The 24,983-nt window shown below is 34.6% G+C and overlaps 1 protein-coding gene across 1 annotated transcript in view; it reads left to right on the forward strand.

Annotated features, from left to right (window-relative positions):
* Positions 1-24,983, forward strand: part of LOC140441185 (sodium- and chloride-dependent transporter XTRP3) — a 118,156-nt gene that overhangs the window by 61,081 nt on the left and 32,092 nt on the right. Inside the window, exons 9-10 of the mRNA XM_072531746.1 lie at positions 6,130-6,452; positions 17,094-17,294. Of these exons, the coding sequence (XP_072387847.1) occupies positions 6,130-6,452; positions 17,094-17,294 (524 nt within the window). The remainder of the gene's footprint in view (positions 1-6,129; positions 6,453-17,093; positions 17,295-24,983) is intronic.

Here is a 24,983-nt window from a genome sequence, read left to right on the forward strand (position 1 = left end):
CTCATACCCACTATAACAATATCATCAGCGAATGAGAGAATTTGTGACGATCTATTAAAGACAATTCCGTTCAAATTAATATTTTTCTGTCTGACTGCCTTTTGGAAAGCATTATTAAATAGGAGGCACTTAAGCTCCAGAATTCAATTCAACCCTAGAAAACTCTACGTTCTTACGTCTAGCCTTGTTAGTTTTATCAATTTAACTGTTAGATAGAATCCCAAAGTCTAAAATTTTATTAAACAGTGCAGTTCTTTTTAACACTGCCATAAGCTGCTTTGAAGTTGACGAAGAGATGGTGTGTTCCTATATTATATTCTAGTAACTTTTCTAAGTTTATATGTGTTTCTCAGTTTATATGTATTGACTGGCCAGTTGGTTGTCAAAACCAGTGCCAATAAAACACACACACACACACACACACACACACACACACACACACACACACACACACACACACACAGTTTATATGTGTTTAATTGACTCTGAGAAGGCCTTTGATCGAGTAAAACATACTGAAATGATAGCCATTCTTCAGCAGGTAGGTATTGATGATAAAAACCTACGCATTATTAAAAATCTTTACTGGCATCAACGTGCAAACATCAGGATTGGCCGGGACACTTCTGAAGAGCTTCAAATACGAAGAGGAGTAAGGCAGGGCTGCATTTTGTCCCCGCTACTATTTAACATCTATTCTGAGTTCGTTTTCAATAAAGCAGTGGATAATGTTCAATTGGGTATAAAAATGAATGGCGTCAATATTAATAATTTGAGATATGCGGATGACACAGTGTTAATTGCAAGCAATTACGAAGAACTTCAACATCTAATTAATAGGATTACCACAACGTGTCATGAATATGGCCTTAAGCTAAACAGAGCAAAGACAAAGGTGATGGTCGTCAGTAAAACGCCAATACAACCGGAAGTGGTAACAGCTTATGGTGAACAACTGGAGAGAACTAACAGTATCACTTACCTTGGTTGTAATCTAAATGAGAACTGGGACATGAGCAAAGAAATTAGAATACGGATAAAGAAGGCCAGAGCTACATTCTTTAAGATGAAGAAACTGTTATGTAGAAACAATATTACTTTAAGTCTGAAAATTAGATTAGTGAGATGTTATGTGTTCTCAACTCTTTTGTATGGTGTCGAAGGTTGGACTTTGACGGATACACTTCTCAAGAAACTGGAAGCCTTTGAAATCTGGGTGTATCGGAGAATCCTACGAATAAGATGGGTGGATAGAGTTCGTAACGAAGCTGTTTTGCATCGGATAGGAAAAGTTACGGAAGTCGTCAAAACAGTTAAAAATCGCAAACTTGAATATTTTGGCCATGTTATGCGCCACCCAGAGAGATATAATATACTCCATTTAATAATACAAGGCAAAGTAGACGGAAGAAGAGGGCCAGGTCGAAGAAGAACGTCAAGGCTTAGAAACCTGAGAGATTGGTTTAACAGATCCTCTGCATCTCTTTTCCGAGCTGCCGTCAACAAAATTACTATAGCCAACTTGATAGCCAACGCTCGATAATCGAGCTCGGCACATGAAGAAGAACTTTTCTAAAATTTGCATATGTGCGTGTATTTGGTGTATGGTTGGTGTATGCTCAGTCAATCCGCATTCATCATGTTCAATATTATCAATTCGGTCTACCATATAAGTACTAGCGTACTAGTCGTTTATGGATTACTGCTTTTAGCTCCTTTTACGTATCTAATTGTGAAGTTGTATTCTTCTAACTTCAATCTGAATTTAGTTAGTCTGTTTGAAGGTATGGTCGTACCAAATAGGTACACTAATTCGTCAGCATAACATTGTTCTGCAGCTTCTATGTCTTCATTTGAAAATACTCCATAGGTACTATTTCTAACAATTCCTGCTCTTCGTAGGATAATTTATTTCCACTTTGTTGAGTGTTCTACTGGCATAGACTACCGGTTTGTTATTATGTTTGACAAAGTTGGCCCTAGGCAATGCCTGACGTATCAATTCTTAAAAGTAACTTGTTTTCCTTCTATAAATCAGAATATTGTAATACTGGAGGGCTGTTAGCGATATCTCTTCAGTTTATCAAAAGCTTTTTGGCATTCTGCTGTCCACTTGAATTTTACATTCTTTCTCGATAGTCTATTTACTGGTGCGGCTATATCTGTAAATTCATTCATGTGCTTTCTGTAATAATTTGCAAATTTTTCAAATCTTTTTGCTTCCTTTACGTTTTGTGGTGTAGGAAACTGTTCTTTTAGATCATTGCGATGATCTTCTTAGGATTTGGTGCTATACCCTTACTCAAAATATTGTGAAAGTATGATAGTTTTTTCTTTATAAATTCGTATTTATTTGAATGTTATATTTACTTTCCTTAGTCCTTCTAATACGTTTAATAAATTTTGATTATGTTGCAATATTTTCCGAGTTGCAATCCGAGTCTTGTCTTTAATTAATTTGTCTCTCCGATAGCCTTCCTATGGGATTAATTATTTTAAACTATTTCCAAAACCAATTAAATAATCTAAGTGTATAAACATATATTGGTTCATTACTTTTGCTTCTATTCTTATTGTCAAAAAATATTTCGCAAATGTCCTTCTTCATTTTGACCTATCTTTGGTTTTCGTTTCGATCTCGAAATATTTTATAATTTCGTACCTAGTCGGCAAAATTGATAATATTTTTTCGACTGTAATTTCTTCCTTCTCCCGCACATAATGTGACTAACAGGACTGTCGGCGAATGGGATTTCAGTACCACCCTAACCTATCCGCAGCTTCATGCTTGGTGAGTAGCATCAGTATGGTCGAAGCAGGTCTAAAAGTTCACTCTTATTTTCACATGTGTCTTCGCCCATTCACTATGTGGTCATTCTGTGTTCATTCGCTATCACCTTCCGTGCATCGGGACCGAGATTCTCCGGGATTTCTTGGCTGATGTGGCATCGAAATTTCTTCTCTGTAGCCGATTTTTGCACTTATTTCGATACAGCGACTTCCAGCAGCAATAGCTAGTAAAAAGGCATCCAGTGTTTCAAGGCAGGATTCTTTACCCCATTTTTTCATTTCCCGTTTTTATTTCCAAACTTTTTTTCCTTCTGCGCATCTTTAGGTACAGGATCGTCATGTGATTTTGATACTAGTATATGGAGATATCTTAAGGTAGGTTAGACCTGCTTTAACTTATTCTTTCGAAACCAGCTTTAACATATTGTTAAAAGAATATCGTTATTGACAAAACAACTACATTACTCATTACAAAATTAAGACATCAGTGATTTACTTCACATGCCATATGTCCAACTAATATGTAACAGGATTACGTTCACCACGATCACCACTATACAAACCAGAAAACTGGAATACCTAGGCCAGGTGATGAGGGGACCAAAATATGAAATTTTGAGACATAATACAGGGAAAGATTCAAGGAAGAACATCTGTTGGCCGAGGGCAGAACTCATGGTTAAAGAATCTACGTGATTGGTATCAATGCAGATCGATTGATTTATTTAGAGCAGCAAGTTTAAAAATAGCCATTATGATTGCTAACCTCCGTAGGGAGACGGCACTCTAAGAAGAAAGAAGGATAACGTTCGTAAACGCATATTTCTGCGATATTATCACATTTCAATTAGTTGAATGTGTCGCATGAGATAAACAATTGTTTTATAGTAAAGTTGCCCCACTACAGAATAATGGGGAAACAAATGAAATATATTCTATAAAACTGCTGTAAGACCAGATTTGATGTGAGTGACAAAAAAGAATAAAATTAAGAATAAATATGACTGAAGAAGACCTGTGGACACATTTAAGTAAGACATGTCGATAAAGTGGAATGATATTCATATAACTCAAGATAACAATTTATAGAGAAATGTAATTAGGAAAACCGACCCCGCAAAGAAATAAAGTCACACAGAAAAATAATGATTTCCTAATTAATAAACTAGCTCACAATCTCAAACAAATATTAAGCTCTTCTATAGGCTCTCTGAAAACTAGAAAGTATTTAAAAAAACTTAAAGAAGCTGTAGCATCTTCAGGCTGAGTAAAACACTAGGCCACAAGACCCCAGAGTAGTGCTGGATTAACCGTGTTCAGGCTAAAACCTTAACCACCATTTCAGATTAGTGGTCTTACCACTAAGGTGACTGTACCATTAACAGTCACCTTAAAAGAAGAATAACTATATTATATTAAAGAAAACTTAAAACTAACCATACGTATCAGAAAAAAAAATTTAAGAACTGCCTATTCTACCAAAAGAAAACAAAAGAACGAAAATATTTCCGTGAGACCATAAACTAATTTTGGTACTTACTGGTTCTTGACTCTCGAGAAAAAAGAAACAAGATTTCAGATCCCAGGTTTAATTTCCTCGTCTGTCCTCCTGCTCCTTCTTCATCACACCAAAGATCAGACAGTGTACTTCTCTCCATTGTTTCTCTCCTCTCATTATTATGTTCACCACGTTTCTTTCATCCAGCCTGAAACCCATTCGGCTCTCGAAGTCCTCCCTTTTATTTACCCATCTCTGACAGTTAAATATATGGGCGGGAGCGTCACGTACTCCTCAAATAGTACAGTCCGCCGAGGCAGATTTGTCTATCCCAATCCGCAATAAGCCCCTCGCCTACCTTGCCTTTCCGCTATCATTTGCCCATTCCCACTGTCACTTCTCTATTGTTCTCTCTCTTCCTTATCTATATTTTCAACCTTCCTCCTCACATACACCTTCGCTCGCTCTCGGTATCACTGCTCCAATGACATACAGAGGTTCATTTGATGCCGTCTTATAGGCGCTAGATACCCTGAGAAACATTCTCCTTCGGAAGTCTTCATCAGTTCGGCGTATTTTGCAGTGTTCAGTGCGCTATACCATACGGACTGAAAAACTTCATATAGCACCCTTCTTTTGGTGCTACCTGCCCCTCCAATGCATCAGTCGTACCAACGCCTCCAAACTTCTCTTCTCCCCCACTGTTTTTTGGACGTTTACATCGAACCTCAGTCCTTTCGACAGCTTGACTCCGAGATACTTAACCGATTTAACCGGTGCAACCTCCACCCCTTCCACTATAAAGCGAAGAGAGGTTTTTTTCCGGCTCCCTTTAGAGAAGGGAGATATTTAGGAGAAATAACACCTTAGTATTTATAGTATTATATTATAGTATTTTTAGGAGCTAGTTGTAGATCGTTCTCTTTGATTCACCTACTAATACGACGCAAGGCTGTGTTAGCTGCATTAAACATCCAGTTGGTTTTCTGACTCATCTCCGCAACCAGTGAGAGATCATCGGCTTAAGCTACAAGAGTGCATCTCGCATCTGTAGCCTCAGTACCCCGTCGTACAGGATATTTCACAGGGTAGGACCTAGTAACGAACCCTTGCGGAACACCCTGCGACAACCTAATTCTGGTATCTTTCGCTTATGGACCTGTCAGTAAAGTATATATCAACCACGTTGACCAGGTACTCACTAACGCCCAATTCTCTTAGCCTGGACATGATTTTTTCTCATGATGCCGTATTAAAGGCATTCTTGACGTCCAGCAGGTCACTTCTGTGACCGCACCTATGGTGGACCTTTTGGCCCTAAAACCATATTGGCGGTCGCTAAGCGCATGACTTTTCTTCTAACTCTCGCAGAAGGCAAATTGGCCAAAAACATACCTCTTCCTCGTCCACCTCAGATTTCGTTATAAAGATAACCTTAGCGTCTTTCAACCGAGTTGAAAACTGCTATTGTTCAAGCAGTTTGTTTAGCAATCTCAGAAAAACCTGCGGGGATCTTAGTGCGGCGAGTCTTACTGTCTCTGGCATGAATTCGTCAATGCCAGGTGCCTTTCGAATCTTCATCAGTCCAACAAAAGGATTTGAAGTGTTTTAGATCAGATCAGATAGAAATCAAATAAATATGTATAAAAGTTAGGTTGTTTATATTTGTTTTCGGTGTGGAAGAGATTTTCCATCCAACAGAAGGAAGGTTTATTTCATGGTCTATCGCAATTACAATGTGCGTCAATAGCGTTATTAATATAATACAAAAGTTAAATAATTAAAAAAATTAAAATTATAATTATTGTATGCATATTTTAACGAAACTTTTATTATTTCAGCTGCTCTTTGTCTGGTTTGTTTCTTCGTTGGATTAATCTTCACGACAGGTGCAGGAGAATACTGGCTCAGTCTCTTCGATTCTTTTGCAGGAACTATCGGTCTGGTGGTGGTAGCGTTTTTGGAAATGATGGCTGTGACTTACGTATACGGACACGAAAAGTTTACGAAAGATATTTTTGAAATGACTGGAGTAAAACCTGGACTTTATTGGCAGATAACTTGGAGATATTTGGCGCCAGTCATAATGGTACTTATTTTAGGCTCATCGATTGTACAAATGTTTATCGAAAGTCCGAAGTATCAAGCGTGGAGTAAGGAGGAGGTAAGATCTTTTACCTTTACAAAAACAATAATTATAATAAATAATCCGAAAGGGCTAGAAAAAGATGATGATATTCTCCAAATTCTTATATTTACAGGTTAATTTCATTTACAGCTTTCATTGTTTTCTCTAACAATGTCCTCTTGTTCTAAACGAAGGTACACAGTACAGGTACAGGTTTTTAGCCTCAATTGACGTTGTCTGACCATCTTTTCCGCGGTCGTCCCAATGATCTTCTTCCATTTTTTCGATTTGTCTCTTGCTATTCGTACAAAGACTATTTTCTTCTTTTGGTCCACGGGTTTATTTTCTCTATACCACATCTCGCTCGAATTTCCTCACTTCTTACTCTGTCTCTTAGAGTTTGGTTTGTTATTTTTCGTAAGACTTTCATTTCTGTTGTTTCCAGTAGTCTTCGTGTTTTCGCCGTATCCGCTTTTGTTTCCGCTGTGTACGTCATTATCGGTTTTATTGTTGATTTATATATCCTGATTTTCGTTTCCGTTGTGAGGTATTTGTTTCTATAGATTGTGTTGTTGAGACATCCTGCTGCTCTGTTTGCCATGTTCACTTGGTTTTGTACTTCTTCTTCCACTTTTCCGTACTTGACAGTTTTATTCCCAAGTATTCAGTATCATTATCCATCACTTGTTCTATTATTTTGTTATTTACGACTCGTTTACATCTTCTCGGTTCCGCTGATATCATTATCGTTTTAGTTTTCTCTGTTGAGATCTCCATGATGTATATGAGCGCCGAATCTTCGAATTCTTTAATTAATCTTTGTAGGCCATCTTCATTTTCTGCTGTTATTATGGCATCGTCGGCGTAGCATATTATCCTTATTTCCTTCTCTCCTATTCTATATCCTTTTCTTTTTTTAACTTTATGATTTCATCCATTATCAGATTAAATATTAATGGGCTCAGCGAATCTCCTTGTCTAATGCCAGTTTCATATTTGATAGGTTGCGATAGTTTTCCGTTACATCTTACCATAGCTATGTTATCTTTATATATATTCTCAATGGTTTTTACTAAATCCAGTGATATTCCCTTTTCATGTAATAAATGTATCGCGTCCCGAATTCTCACTCTATCAAACGCTTTCTTCAAATCTATCAGACACATATATGCTGGTTTGTTGTATTCCAGCGACTTTTCTTTTATTTGTCTTATTACGAAAACTGCATCCGTGCATGATCTTCCTGTCCGAAATCCTTGCTGTTCCTCTTGCAGAGATATTCGTTCGTTTATTTTTATCGCTATTATTCTTGTTGTCAATTTGAGTGTTGTATTTAATAGATTTATTGCTCGATAATTATTGGGGTCATTCTTATCTCCTTTTTTGAAGAACATCACCATGATCGCTCTCCTCCATTCATCTGGTATTCTGTTCGTGGTGATTATTTTATTAATAAGAAGTTGCAATTGTTGTACAAGGTGATCACGTCCATATTTTAAGAGTAAAAGATCCTTAAAAAAAGATCCTTAAAAAAAATATTAGTTAGGTATATGTGAATTGCTTATTTAAAAAAAAGGCGCTGGCAGCGTCATGAACACAGCGATTTTGCTTGGTGATAAATTACAAGCAGGTTGTTTTGTTGTTATTTATAAACAAATACCTTTATATTTCGGCGATTATTGTGTAAAATACTATTTGATTTAATATGGGTGATCCTGAGTACATTACAAAAAAGAGAAAGAAGGGAGTTAAAAACCCATATGAGTATAAAACTTTTAAAATTAAGAAAAACTGGTTGTTGGGACAACCATATACAAATTACCAAGGACACCTGGTTCCAAGAAAGGCCATTGGAACACCTTGCACGTAGGTTTCAAATATTTTTATCATTTTTGTAGTTTATTGAACAATTATTTTATTGAAGGTGCAGGCCAAAATGTTTTGAGAAGATAAGCACAGCAGACAAAATTGAGATAATGAAAAATTATATTCTTTATCAACCAAAAACGAACAAGATATTTATCTGCAAGCTTTAATAGAGTCGAAAGTTATTAAGAAGAGACGGCCTCGTAAAGAAGAAGCGTCACAAAGAATTTCATCCTTTGAGTATTTTGTGTTGGTTAACACAGAGCGATGCAAAGATTGTAAACATGCATTTTTCAGTTTACACGGCATAAGTAAAACGTTTACAAGTTCTTTTGCATCTCGGAAAATATCCTAAAGATTTGAGGGATCTACAAAATAATAGAAAAACTGTTCCTGGTAATATGCACATTGTACGTGAGCACATTTCTTCATTTCCTGTCAAAGTTATTATTCATTCTAGGAATAGCAATGCCAAGATGCGAAGCTTAATGTAAAAATTATGCATTTCTTATTCAAAGAAAACATGCTAAAGTTAGTGTCAAATATTCAACATTTATACTATTTTTAAATAGCATTTTGACTATAAATTAAAACTAATATTAAATCCATAAGTTCTTTTTTGAATGAAACGACTAAAAGAGCTACCTTAGCTGAACTTATAGTGCATAAAAGACGCTCTAGAAAATTCATTCGTAGTATTCAAAAAACGACAAAAGGTGCAAAGAAAACGACAGCGTTATTGGACTTTGCTTCGATTATATGCAAAACATTTCGTTACCGTCGATTCCAGTTTAGGATATTTTTTATTAACTTCAGCTATCAGTATATACAGTCAGTATTCATAACTTAAAAGACAAAAGTGCCCAGTTTGTTCTTAACCATGAAAGCGTGGCTAAAAAGGTCCAAATGAAACTTGTCCTTTTATTTTCCACTATGTGATGTCAAACAATCATTAAATCCAGAAAAGTCCTCAAATAGCATATGCACAAAAACAAAATCCATATTGCATAATGCTGCGAAAAACATTAAGAGTGATAGAGAAGAAAGAAGGAAACAATGGATAACAGACTCCATGTGGACTAAAATACAGGAGAGGAAGTGCTTAAAAGCCACAGGACTGAACAGTGAAAGTGATAAAGAGGCCTATAAAGCGCTGAACGGTCAAATAAAACGACTCTGCAAAAAGGACAAGAACACACACTTGAACAAAATCTGCATGGAAATAGAAGGGCATAAAACCAAAACAGAGACCAGAGACATGTTTAAAAAAATAAAGCAGATAACACGTTCTTTTACACCAAACTATCAAAGATGATAACGGAACTCTACTCACTTCTAAAAAAGATATTTTACACAGATGGAAAGAATACTGTGGACGACTGATGATGGAGGAAAGCACAGACGCCCCATCACAACAAGAAGATGCCAGTTTTGTGACGGAACCTGACGTACTCAAAAGTGAAGTTGAAGCAGCAATTATGAGGCAAAAAAGTCAGAAAGCCTCCAGAAGGTCCAGATAACATACCTATTGAAATGATTTGGGCCCTAGATGACGTTGGAGTGGATATAATACATCAAATTTGTCAAAGAGTTTGGGAGACAGGTAAATGGCCTGAGGATTGGACACAATCACTATATATTCCCATACATAAAAAGGGAGCGAAAGATTTATGTAGCAACTATCGCACAATTGCTCTAATTGCGCATTGCAGTAAGATACTCTTACACATAATTCTCGAGAGGATAAAGCCCTTTTTACTACCTAACATTGCGGAGGAACAAGCAGGTTTCGTCCCCGGACGTGGTACTAGAGAACAAATTTTAAACGTACGGCAGATTGTAGAAAAATCCAGAGAATTCAATATCACAACATATTTGTGCTTCATAGATTATAGTAAAGCTTTCGATTTGGTCAACTGGAGTAAAATGTGGCAGGATTTGTTTGAAATGGGAGTCCCCAATCATCTGATACTGCTAATTAAAAGCCTGTACAATAACAATTATGCCAGAGTTAGAATAAATGGGGAACTAACCGATAGTTTCAGGATCACAGAGGGCGTGAGACAAGGCTGCATACTAAGCCCAATTCTATTTAACATCTATGGTGAATGGATAATGCGGAAAGCTACTGAGGACTGGAACGGTGGTATCACCATTGGCGGGAAGCAGATTTGCAACTTGAGATATGCAGATGATACTACTATCCTCACTAGTTCTGAAGCTGAATTGATTCACCTGCTACTACGGATAGAAGACGTAAGCTTAACGATGGGCCTTAAAATAAACAGAGATAAAACGAGAATCATGATAATTGACAGAGCTAACAACAATCAAAATCATCTGGTCATGATAAACAATATCGCTGTTGTAGATAAATTTGTGTATCTGGGCTCATTAATAACCAACAAAGGAGGCTGTACTGAAGAGATAAAGCGGCGGTCAGCAATCGCAAAAAGCGCTATGACAAAATTAACAAAAATTTGGAAAAGCCATGAAATAACTACCGATACAAAAATGAGACTAGTAAGAAGTCTAGTTTTTCCAGTTTTTACTTATGCATCGGAATGCTGGACCCTTACTGAGAAAGACAAAAAGAACATAGATCTATTTGAGATGTACTCCTGGAGACGAATGCTGAGAATACCATGGGTGGCCCGAAGAACAAATTAATCCATACTGGACCAGCTAAACATAAAGAAAAGACTAAGAACACAAATATTAGAACAAATAATAAGCTATTTTGGACATGTGCTTCGAAGAAATGGTCTTGAAAAACTTACCATGCAGGGAAAAGTAGAAGGCAAAAGAAATAGAGGTAGATCTCCCACACGATACCCGGACCATATTGTTGCTACCATTGGCGCTCCATTGTCAGAATGTGCTAGAATGGCAGAAGATAGAAAATCCGATTTAGTCTTGAGCTTACTGACACAGGAATGTTTGAAAAAATTGTCCACAAGATTAAAATTCGTGGCTACTTTTTCTTGCTATACGATCGAAATTTTGGTTTGGTAAAACATAAACTCATGGGCTGTATTCACCAATGGAACTTTGTGAAGCAATCTGTAGTTCTGCAAAGAGGCAGATATTTACTGTACACATGGTTAGAACTTTAAATTTTAAAAATTGGCGGTCCAAATATTACAAAAAATGTGCCTTGAAACTTCCGCTACATCTATTTAACGTTCACAAAAGGAGTCAATCGCAGTTTTCAGTTTTATGGAATTTCGCTAGAATCATACAAAAAAAGGACTTGGTGAAACATTGAAGTTTATGGATGAAGCACTAATCAGTTTCTTTGTTCCTAAAATAAGAACACTGAAAATGTTCAACTTCCAAAGAAAAGAGCTTATCTCATGGAAAAAATTCCAATTAATATTAAAAATATCAATGGTATTCAAAAGCTATGTTCCTGTAAATTATTAAGAATTTTATGAGGAAATAATTGGTTGGCCAACCACTGAAGTGAAAAGTACTGACGTATGAGTATCTTGTAAAAACTCCTTAATGTTTATTTTTTTAGGTTCAAATATTTCATTTGTTAATGACTAGTAACAAAGTTTGTCAATTAACTTTTTTTTTGTTATTTTGAACAATAACGTCTAAGATAACGTAGAAATGATAGAGGCATACAACCAAATAGAACTAGCTGCACAAAATAGTGGTCTTAAAATCAATCAGACCAAAACAAAATATATGCAGGTAAGTAAAAACGCAGAAATAAGGCAGCCACAAAATATAACAATAGGAGAATACAACATAGAGGGAGTAAAAAACTTTATATACTCGGGATCCCTAGTCACGTCTGATAATAACGTTACGGAGGAAGTGAAGAGGCGAATATTTATTGCAAATAAATGTTACCATGGCTTAATTAGACACCTAAGATCAGATAACGTCGCAAAAAAGACAAAATGCCAAATATATAAAACCCTAATAAGACCGGTACTCACATATGGCTCAGAAACCTGGACACTCACTAAAAGAGAGGAAACGTTGTTAGCCACCTTCGAAAGAAAAATCTTGCGACACATATATAAGGGCACAAAAGAAAACGGAATATGGCGAAGACGATACAACTCTGAACTATACAAAATATACCAGGATCCGGATATTATAACATTCATCAAAATAGGACGGCTGCATTGGATAGGACATGTAAAATAGAAAGAATGGAAGAAGGCGAAATACCAAACAAAATATTCAAACAGATGCCAGTAAGAAAAAGAACAAGAGGAAGACCGAAACTGAGATACTGAGAACAAATAGAAAATGATATACCAACCTTAAAAATAAAAAAACTGCCAAGACCCAAAAAGGGTTGTCGAGCCAGTGATGATGATGATGAACGTCCAAAAATATTAGTTAACACATTTTTTGTTAATTCGTGAAAAGATATAAGTCACACGAATATAATAACAAATAAAATATCTATTAATTAATTAAAATCAACATAACTACATACAATATTGTTATCAAACTTATAATAAAATAATTCATTTCCAGGAAAAATCACAAATTTTTTATTTGGTTCAAATATAAAAACTTTTTTTAAATTTTCTCAAAATTACATTTTTATGAAAAATATCCTTTCATAAATAAGCGATTCATGTAATTATCGAGCAGAAAGACGCTGTCTTTTTGCTCGATGCATGTGATATAATTATGTCGCACCAATAACACATGTGTATAGTTAATTGCCTAATTTAGTATATCGTTTCGTTCAACGCCTATTAGTTGGCGATTGTCGTTCGAAAAATTAATTTTATTGTTTTTGTGTTTCACTTTTTTTGTTGTAATTTACTATGTTCGTTTTAATAAACCTCTTATGAAGATTTTTATAGACAATAAATATAATGTTAAAAGGTTCCATTACTGTATGCTTTTTACCACTTTTAAAACTCTTTTTGGAGTTTCTAAAATTATAACTCAAATATCTTCTTTTAGTGATGCGAAGAATTCACTATGATATAAAGAACTAAACTGAAGAATCAGTTTCAAAACTTTCAAAGTCTGTAAATATAAGCCTTGTTGATAAATCTATAAAACTAACAGATCCAGAATACAGATCAACTGCAATAAAAGAAGCAAAAAATTCCCTTTTAAATAATGCATGTTTACGAACATGTAATCGAACTATTTTCAAATCAAGACTTTTACAATAATACAAATAACAATAAACCCAACAGTATTAAAACTACTTATACATATCTTTTATATATTAAAGGTTTATCTGAACAATTAACAAATCTTCTAGGCAAACAATACATAAGAGTGGCTCACAAAGGCAACAACCTTTCAAATAAATATTTCACTAATCTAAAAACACAAACTCCAAAAACTCAAAAAATCACTTGTTTACGAGATACCATGTATTAACTGTGAATGTGTCTATATCGGGCAAACCAGTGAACTGCTTCAATCCAGAATTCGTTGTCACAAATATGACAAGAACAACGTAACTGCGCTCACAAAACATAAAAATGAGAAGAAGCATAAATTTGACTTCGAAAACATCAAAATTTTAAAAACCGAACAAAACAAAAAAAAGAGGGAGATACACGAATCAATAGAAATAAGAAATTCCAACGCAATAAATGACAAAAAAGATACACAAAACCTAACTAAAATATATTTCAATCTGATAAAAATATATTTTTAAATAATAACAAATATAACACCATAAAAAACTCTTAAAGTCATAACATATCTCCACTTTACCTGTTTCGAAAATACCAATGATACGGCCATATAAAAATATTTATACACTAATGACAGTAAACCATGAGATATCATATATCAATTTTTACTTGTCAATTCATTAATGTCAGTGAGTGTCCCGTTACGTTTTGGTAATTCTTATACATCTTAGAATCTTGACAAAGGCAAGAGTTTCCTGCCGAAACTTTGATTTCAATGGACAATAAAATCTAGTCCCAAATGTAATAGATTTTATTGATCCTAAACCCAAGAAGTACTAATTTTATATTCTATATATATATTGTTATGATTCATTTTATCCGCCAAAGATAAAATTAAAATTACTAAATAGACCATCTAAATAAATTTTCAAGATATCCTGGAGAGTTGTTATGCTATGTAAAAATACAAAATAATATTGGTTTGCTCTTAATATTTCAAAGTATAAAATATTATAAGTCAAATAATTCACCTAATAAACTATAAAAAATATTTTGAAGAAATGAAAGTCCATTATCTTTGGATTACCAGTACTAAACAAAATTTAAAGATATGCATAAATTATTTTCTTTGTAAAATATATTTGAATGAACTTAAGTGAAATGGAACAATGGGAGAGTGGATTTTCCAAATAGACTTGTACGCGGATACGGTGAATAAGACAATAGAATCGAAATATTTAAAATGTATAATTCTCCGTTAGTTTTTAAGAATTTGTAGAACCAATTAGCATGTTAATAGTATTTAGGAAATTTATAATTGTAGGTAAAATTGTTTGTTTGTTATCTAAATGGTTTATGGGGATACGTATGACGAACTGTGATTGGAGGAGATAAAAAAAAGGTGGGATAGCTATGTACGGATGAGAGTTTAGCTAGATTTTTGAGGGAGAAAAGATAATCAGTTGTTTTCCAAGGGTGCAAGGCGAACAGTCGTTGTTCTTTGGCGGTTCCCAAGTGATAGTAAGCATCAGAAGTGAATGTTTGTGAGTTTTCGTGGACTAGGTGTATCCTGACGGAAGCTGATCCAGTAAAATATTGTAAGTCATACTTTTCTACTTAAATATTCCAAGAGTCACTGTTCAGGCCGGAACGAGAGATTCAGTTTATCGAGAGGAGAAGAGGCTAGCATCTTTTGAACGATACGTGCATCTGAAGGAGATAGGGAACTGCTAAGAATAGATAGTGTAGGCTACAAGGAACAAGGATTTGGACAACTCATCATCAGAGAGATAGTTTTTTTTACCATTCGTCAGTTTTTCCTTTATCAACAAAGTTTTTTTTAATTGCTTCAGAAAAGATAGAAATATTTATCAGGAGATATAGAACAACAATTTTGATTTGAAATCTTCATTTATATAGTATATAACATTAATTTTTAAAGGTTCACGTACGTAGAACAAAATTTTGATAATCCTTATATGAGATATTTTTTGTTTAAGATATTTGAGTGTAAATTTTATTTCAATATATAATTTTGTATCATATATGTTTATTATTCCGGTATCCCTCAGACCTTACCTATCATATGTAAAGCGTAGATATTGAAGCACGAATATAACCCAGAGATAAGAGAATTAAATAGTGTGATAAAATCATAATTGCATCATTTAAATAAGTTTAATTAATTAATTAATTAGCTAATTAATTGCTTGGCACACCTCTGACTTATAATATCACATTAATATATATATATATATATATATATATATATATATATATATATATATATATATATTATGATCTGCCTTTTCTTACTTTTTATTTAACTCTTTATTTATTTAATTACTTTAATTAATTATATATAAAAAAAAACAATCTCGGGGTGCCATTTTATAAAAGTAATAAATCAGCTTAGGTTATACTTATATTTTCTCGTGGTTTCAAGTATCTCTTAATTGTTCCTTCTCGGGATAAAATAAGGAAAAGAAATAAATAGAAATAACATAAATATACAAATACAAATATCTTTTATTATCAAAAGAAATATTATGAAAATTTTTAAATATTGCAATTTTTCTTCATACGTCTTTGTACAAATAATTCTGAATATTATAAAAAGAAACCTTTTAAATTTATTACGCAATATTTATAATTATCCTTTGAAGTAAAAAAAAAACTTTTATAAACTTGATGGTATCTTAAATAGCGATAATTTTTGTTCTTCTGATAGTATAGAGTCTTTTATTTGAAACATACAAAAAAAATTATGTCATAAAAATTATTGACTGACCTTTTAACTCACACACGACGATGTCTTCTTTCGACCAGAACAGCTCCCCCTTGTTGATTATGTTAGGCTACCAATCAAAGCCTTCTCCGTTCTAAGTGTCCACCTGTCAGCATACCAGCAAACTCTTTCTCCAAAAACACGAGCAGGTCTCTTTTACCAGTACTCGTTCAACAAACTCCAAAATTCTCTCCTCTCTTTCATATACTAACAATCTTTCACTTGGACTTTATAGAATCCAGGAGGTATTCGACTTCTCAGCTTGGATCTATCTCTCGTTCCACCTTTCAGTCAATCACTTCTAATTATTAAACTACTGGCACTTGCTTCTAAATTAACTACACAAAACTTCAACTGCTTCTCTCCGATGACCATCATATAATAAATCTTTTTTACTTCAAACTTTCAAAACATTCAAACTCTCTTTTCCCATTCCAAACTCGCTAACCAATCAGAAAATTTCTATATCCCGCCTCTTAATTGATATCAAAAAAACCCAAGCATCGCTTGTAAACAACTTTCTTTGAAAAAAATAACGGTTTTTGTGACTTACTTTCTAAATGTAATAACTAGGTCGGCTTTTGGCCTTTCCAGCGAAAACAAAAACAAAGGCTTTTAAAATATTATATCTACAAATACCGGGAAACAATTGTCTATTCACTTTAAAGTATTTACTAATGTTTTTCAGTCCTTCAGGGTAGAACTCATTATGGATAAACCCACTGCTTAAAACTACTTATAACAAATATTTACAACTCGATGTACAGGGCCTTGGAAATTTATGTGCCCGCGTTCTATAACAAAATCAAATTTTGATTCTATCTTTGATTGATAAAATGAATTATAACAATATAATGTAATGATACAACAAATTTATTTTAGGGAGATGTAAAACCAACGCCGTACCCACCATGGGTTATGGGCGTGGCAATCTCGATGATCTTAGCAGGCATTCTTCCCATACCAATTGTATTTTTGTTAAGAAGATACCAAATTCTTAAACTCGACGTTAATATTCATGAAGGATCCATCAGAAGAATCGATACCACCGTATCGACAAAAGAAATGATCACGGATGTTGATGTAAGTAAATGTTTTATTTTAAATTTTTAACACACGTTCAAGTTGTACAAACAACATTATATTCTTGATTTTATTAGTTTGCTAGTTTAGGGCTCATAAGTTGTTGTTTTAAAATTGATAATTGCATACTTAAGTTAAATATTGTCTTGTTTTTCTCTGCTCTGAACAGTTTTGTAGAAGTGTAGTTGAACCACGATATTAGATTCTTTAGCCAGTGTGTGTCTTTTAGTTCGGCTTCTCTGTCTTTGATTTTCTCTTGCAGAATCACTTAAAGTTTGACAAACCCATTTTACACAAAACATTTTTCATTTTGGTAAATGCGTATATTGCTTGTCCAATTCATGATTTAATTTATTCACTATTGTCGTTGTTGCACTAAAAACCACAGGAAGAAAAAGGAAAAGAAAGAGAAAGAGAGTATGTCTTGATCAAAATGATGCAAAAATTAATAGACAACAAAGAAGAAAAAATCATGAATGAAATAAAACAAATAAGAAACAACTAAAGGTGATACAAGAAGGAAACAGAAAATTAAAAAGCGAAGTAAACCAATTCATAGACTGGAATAACTATATAAAACAAGCAAAAGAAAAGTTTGATGATATAGGGATTAAAAATAGATACAGGTGATGATAAGAAACTAAAAGAAAGCATGGAAGCGTTCATATCACAAGAACTCCAGGTGCAAATAAAACTGAGGAACGCAACAAAAATAGCACAAACAGTCTACGCCATATAAACAGAAAACGGATAAAATGAGATAATAAATGACATCAAAAGAAAAGAAAATACATAAAGAAATAGTTAAAATAGCAAAAGAAGAAAAAATAAAGGAAAACAAACATAGGCTATAAGAATTTGATTGTGAATGGGAAGGAATCAATAAACTGAATGAATAAACTTGTCAAAAACTAGTAAAGGAAAAGCAACTGAGGAGGTAGATAGAAGATACCCAAACCAGAATAGAATTTCGCCCAGAACAGTGGGCGAAAATATAGCTATTGCAACATAAAAACGATTCATTCAACAAAAAGATAAAGAAGCCGCAGGCTTATACATGCCTATTAAAGTGAGTATTTTACAGATAAACCAGATAAGCCACTATTAAGTGTAGAAGAGAGACTAGACACTTAAAAAAATATGTGGAATTAACTTTTGTAGATAAAAATCACAATACCATTGCAGACCCGATATTCCAAACAGGGCCCCCGATTACCATTGAATAAGTCACGTCAGCTGTTAGAAAAACTAGAGATCGTGAAGTTGTAGGGCTGACAAGTTTTGTGCAAAATTCCTAAAACGTGTGAATGAACAGGAAATAAAATGGATAACAACTGTATTTAACAAAATACAAGTAACTGGAAAAATCCCCTAAAGCTGGCTAATGTCGACCTTCGTAACTATAGCAAAAAAATAAAATACTGCAAAAACATGTAAAGACTACAGAATAATTAGTTTTATGACCCACTTACTTAAAACGTTTTTAAAAGTGATAATAAGCAGAATATATAAAAATGCGAAGAGCAAGTATCATGGACCCAATTTGGATTCCGCAATGCCTTATGTACCTAAGAGGTTCTATTCGCTATGCAAGTGCTTATATAGAAATGCGGGGATGCCAACTGTGATGTATATTTTTGTTGTATCGACTACAAAAATACATTTGACACAGTAAAACATGATAAGCCCATAATCATCTTGACAGAAGTGGGCTAAATGATAGAGATTTGAAAATAATATATAATTTATTTAACAATAAAACTTTAATAAAAGTTAAATGTGACAGTGTACTGAAAATTGTAGAATTCTGTGAGTACAAAACTGCATTATTAATAACCTTAAAATCAGAAGTTTAAAAGGCAAAATATTTTATCGATTTCAATTCAACTTATCGATTATCGACAACAACTTTTTGCTGGTTCTTCCTTCTAACAAGTAATTAGGCTAGGCTGCTGTTCAATTTTATTACGTGGCCAGGTCCGGCTTCAGATCCTCTGTGCCAATGTACGTAAATTCTCAGCGGGAAGATGGATGAACCGGAATCAGCTACTACCTCACGAAATATACCCACTACGTCACATATATCTTACTCCAATGCATTAAACAGTTTTAAATATCCTTCAAAAGAACAAGGTATTATACTTTCAACCATACAAGGAATAAAAGTTTTCGAATATATAAAAGCTGTTGGATCAATAGTACAGCCCAAAAATGTTGTTCGGGCATCCAAAATAGCAAACAACCGCATCTGCATCTACCTCTCCTCTAAATATGTAGTTGATCAATTTCTTAGCTCCCACAAATATATAAATATTGATGGTAACCAGATTGAAGTAAGAAGACTTATAACCCCTGCCCAGACACTCATCATATCGAATGAATATCCTACTATACCTAATAGCATAATTGAAGAGCACTTAAAAACTATGGGTATAAAATCCGCCTCCAACATGACGTTTCTACGAGTAGGCATGCAAGACTCAGAATACAGCCACGTACTCAGCTTTAGGAGGCAAATGTTCACAAGTCCTTTAGAAAATGCATCAATTCCTGACTCATTTCTAATCTCATTCGACAATACATCATATCGACTATACATTTCCATAGATGGTTTAAACTGCTCCAGATGCAAAATTGTCGGACATCACGATTCTGACTGTCCTTCTTTATCATCATCAAGCAACTCAATTAATCAAATGGAAACTGACCACCACGTGAATATACACCAATGAAAAATATAATCAGCTACAAGATCAACCACGAAACCAATACCAACAAGATACCGAAACATTAATCGAACCAGAATCCAATACCATACAAAATCACGCATCAGCTACAAAGGACCAAACCACTTCCTCACAAACAAACAATGAATTACAAATTTTAAATCAACCAAAAATATTCCAAGATAATTCCTTAGTAATTGAAAGCGATAGAAAAACCACTGAAATTACTCCTGCAACTAAAAGACAAATATCCTCTCCTGAAATTCTTGAAAATGACCTACCTCCTCCTGATACTCAAAAACCTAAGAAAAAGCCTAAAACCCAAGAAGATATTTCAATTATTCTAAATCAAATTAAAGAAATAATTGAAAATAGAAACCCTTCCTTTACACTTACTTGTCATGAAATATGTGATTTTCTGACAAATTCCATTCACTCAAAACATCTTGAACGCATTGTTCAAAATTATTCAAATGAAAGCCAAGAAATAAAAGAAATTTTAAACTTTATATATTCTCAAATAAAAAATAAAACTGTAAAAAACAATATCACCAGATTGAAGAAGAAACTGCTTCACAACAGTCCTTCTTCTACTGACGAAACTGATTAAGAATCAAGTTCTCAACAATAAATAGTTATCCTTTATCTGGGTACCTTCCCATATGGGAATAAGTGGTAATGAGGAAGTGGACTCTCTGGCAAGCAATGCAACCACCGACCAAAGTATTGCTATCATAAATCAAATGCCTTGGACTGATCACAAAGTAAATATCAAAGCCCACGTGTACAGAGCGTGGCAAACTACTTGGGATCACACTGCTAACAAACTCAAAGAATGTCTAAGTTAAAAAGGAACCAAACTCATCTTACCAAGTAATAGAAAAGTTCAAGTCGTCATCAACCGACTCCGAATAGGACATACTTTCCTTACACACAAGCATATCTTCAACCAGGAGGCTGCTCCGATGTGTACCAAGTGCAACACTCAGTTGTCAGTGAAACATATAATTGTTGAGTGTCCAGTGTACCAGAACGAAAGAATCGCGTGTGCCCTCAGTGATAATTTAAAAAGTATACTAACTTCAAATTTACAGTCTTTATTAAGTTATCTTAAAATGACTAAACTATATACCAGATTGTAAAAAATATTTTTTTATGTAACAATATGTATCTTACTGTTTGTGTATGTCCCCCCGCTAATAACCCTTAGTGGTTGATGCGGGTATATTTGTTTAAATAAAAAAAAAAACTTTAACATTAATATGGATGACCAGTTGACAGTTGTTCCCAGTGTTATTTAACATGTACTCTGAACACTGGGAGAACTACATGAAGGTGTATTAATTAACGGAGTGCGTCTAAACAAAATTAGATATGCCGACGACGCAGTCATTTTTGCAGATAGCTTGAATTATTTACAAACAATAATTTCCCGCATGCCAGATATAATTAGATAATAAGAACTGGATCTCAATAAGAAAAAAATAAAGGACATGATAGTCAGTAAGCGCGAAATATTAGATATAATACGCCGCTTTTTTTCATTTCATTGAAATTTGGTTACAACTTTTTAATTACTCTGTATAACACAAAACAACTTTGTATTTTTTTTAACGAGGAATTTAAGCAAATTATGATTTAAAATAAAACACTAGCTGCTTGATTAAAAAAAAATATAGCTTTGTTGCGATACAGTATTATAGAAGACTATATAATATTATTTATTTATAGCTCCCTATTTTTGTTAATATCTTTTAGATATAATCGCCTTTGTTACAAAAGGTGACCACCCTGTATGTATTAGAAAAGTTGCTTTCTTGACATTGATATTAAAGAAAAATTTGCATCTTTTTTTGACAATTTTGGTGAACCATTGCCTTCTGGATTTTACCTTCATTATGTTCCTTTATTGTTTTAGTTCTTTTCAATATATTTAAAAATCTAGAGTATTTCTCTAATATTTAAATATTTTAAGTATTTGAAACATTTAATCGAATTTTAAAACAACAACTTTCACTTTTTATTTCCACGAAATAAATCACATTTTTGCTTTTTAACACATATATCTATAGCTAGATTTAAGCACTTTTGAATTCTTTAAACTATTCGAAAACTATACTACTGTTTAGAATTAAGCATTGGTCTATGACGAATGACTAATAATTATAAATTTTAATATCTATTGCGCAGAAATTACGTTCCCGCGCATACTGAGAGTATAAAATCAGCTACTGTCATCTGTCGTACGGCGTACGACCGTAGCATCCACGTAGGTATTCTCCGTATCTGGATGATCTGCGATCTGCGAACGCCTCTCTTCTAGAGGAGAATCGAAGGATTCTCGCCTCCATCCTCGACCTCGTGGCAATGGTGTGTACCCGTACCACACTCCACGTGAAGTTCACTGGTGGCTCTGTAGTCCTCGAAAGCCCACCGACAATTTAGAATACTTTAATAGTTCGATAGTTTCTTACTTGACGGTGTATTATTTTCTTACATGTATTGAATATGAGTATTCTAATTACGGTGTACGCTCTAGATTTCACAGAGATGCCAGCCCTTTACGTTTCGACGTGTGATCGAGCACACACCCCACAAGATGTGTAAGAACAAGAATACCGTTGGAGTGGCGACTGTGATGTTGGTGCTACGCCCTGCACGTTACCACCATCGCGAGCAATCCTATGTCCTGTAAAGGCGTTGATTATTTCTGCCGAGAAGGTTTCTTACGGCGAAGCGCGACTTTGGCTCGGTCTCCGAGTGAGGAGCGATTCTAAGTCCACTAGGGCCTTTTATTCACTCCTATCCATCGGTGGTCCAGTGGAACACTGTGAAAGTTCGACACGATCTGAGATAGGTATAAGGCAAACTGTCTTTCCTATCTCAAAGATCGTTGCTCGCCCAGTCAGAGAATGTTCACTGCGAGTCGACAATTTATTTCTTCAGGTGACAAGTTTACTATTAAACTTTCGTTACTCCGACTGCTACACCTAGTGAATGCTTCGTAGTCAAATAGACTTCGTTCGTATTCACTGTAAAAGCCTTCGGACTCTTCTTCAAAGCGGAGCCTTCACAAAGGTTCAATCTTGGGTAATAATAATAAACGTTCAATTTTCAAATGGCACTCGGCCCACAAGGTCTAGCGGGGCTAGTAGTGTAAGACGGCTAAATCCCGATCAAGCAAGCAAGCAAGAAATTTAATTAAACTCAGCCTGTGAGACATGTTCGTTCACCCCTAAGAATTACTTTCGAATGCAACAATTCATTGGATCGAGGTTTATTAACTCGAGTTTAAAACAGGAGTCACTCCACCGCTCTCCAATGCTCAGACCATTCCTTCCCTTCGTATAGCACTCTGATGCACAATAGGGGCACAGCTATCAGCCAAATGCTCTTCATGTGGGAGTCCTGGATAATAGAACTCCAACATGGTTCCCTAACCGAAATCAGGACAGCGTATGCCGCTATAATCCTGTTATTGTAATGTGGCTTATCCGCGAACTAAAATTGCTTACTTGGGACTCCAGACTCCGCTCCGAACTAGGCTCACTTCGGAGACTTGGTGCTCAAGGGGTTGGGGCCTACGTGCCCGGTTTTTTTAAGGTTTTCTTTATTATTTTGTTTTTTGTGGCTTGCGCCGATTTTTTTGTTAGTAATTTTTTTGATATTTTTTCTTGGCCGAAGCCGTTTTTGTGTGTTTTTGTAGATTTTTTTGTAGGATACCTAAAACAAAAAATCAGAATTAGTATATATATATATATATATATATATATATATATATATATATATATATAAATAATCAAATTAAATTAGCTGGGCCTACGCTGTACATTGCGTTTGTCCACGAATTTTTAGAGCTACGAACTATCTTCTTTATGTGTTGTTATTGTTGTTTTTTGTAATGTTTTCTCTCTGGTAATTTTGTTTTCTCTCTGGTGTTTTTATTGATTTTCTCGATAGTAACATTTGATTTTATTCACTATCTGTTGTTTAGGTGCTTTGTGCTTCCATCTATGGAAAGCGTTGTGCCTCATGATTTCACGCATTATGTCACTCGGAGGGTTCTCTATCTCCGCGAACTTTGTCCTTGCTTTTTCCTTCATCAATTCAGTCACTTTAATTTGCTGCAATTTTCTAAAGAGGAATCTTTCTGCAACGTATCTTGGTACGTCGGCTGATTCTCTTAGGCTGCTAGTGTGCGCCGCTTGTATTTTCTTTTTTGTTGAGTTGCATATGTGTCCCCACGCGGGAGATGCATATGTTAGTATAGGAAGATTTATACTATTTATTAGTCTTATCTTAGTTTTCATTCTCAGTTTGCTTTTTCTTCCTGCTAGGCATCTTATTGACGCTTTTGCCATGTTGGCTTTTTGTATCGTGGTGTCTACGTGCTTGCTAAATGTTAAGCCTTTATCCATGATTACTCCGAGGTATTTCGCTTCGTTTTTTCACTCGATGGGGTTGTTTTGCACAGTTACTTCTTCTTATAGTTGTTGGTGCCTCTTTTTGAAAAGTCCAACCTGCATTTTTTCGGAGTTTAAAACGATTTTCCATTTTAAACTCCACTCTTCTATATCGTCTAACGCTGTTTGTAAGTTGTTTACCGCAATGTCTATGTACTTATGCCTCTTGGATTCCAGGAGCCTATCCTCAAGTATCTACTGTTAGCCTGCATTAGTTCAGTGCTAACTTTATGTGTAAAATTGCCTCGTGGACAATTCTAGTGACCAGTTCCTTGACTGAGTTCACTAGACCGTCTTGTTGTTGTTTCGAGATCAAGATAGTGTTCTCGAAGCTTTGTGCTTTTGCTGTCTGTGCGTAGAAAGGTCTGCTTGATGTTGGTTGCGGCCTCTTTTCCGGGGCTTGTTGTCTTTGTGGCTGTTGTCTACCCTAGGTTGGACATCTGGGGCATCCTCTGAAATTTGCTGGGTGTTGTCCCTGATAGTTTGCACATTTTGCCTTT

The sequence above is a fragment of the Diabrotica undecimpunctata genome, chromosome 5, assembly GCF_040954645.1.
Source record: "Diabrotica undecimpunctata isolate CICGRU chromosome 5, icDiaUnde3, whole genome shotgun sequence".
Lineage (NCBI taxonomy): Eukaryota > Metazoa > Arthropoda > Insecta > Coleoptera > Chrysomelidae > Diabrotica > Diabrotica undecimpunctata.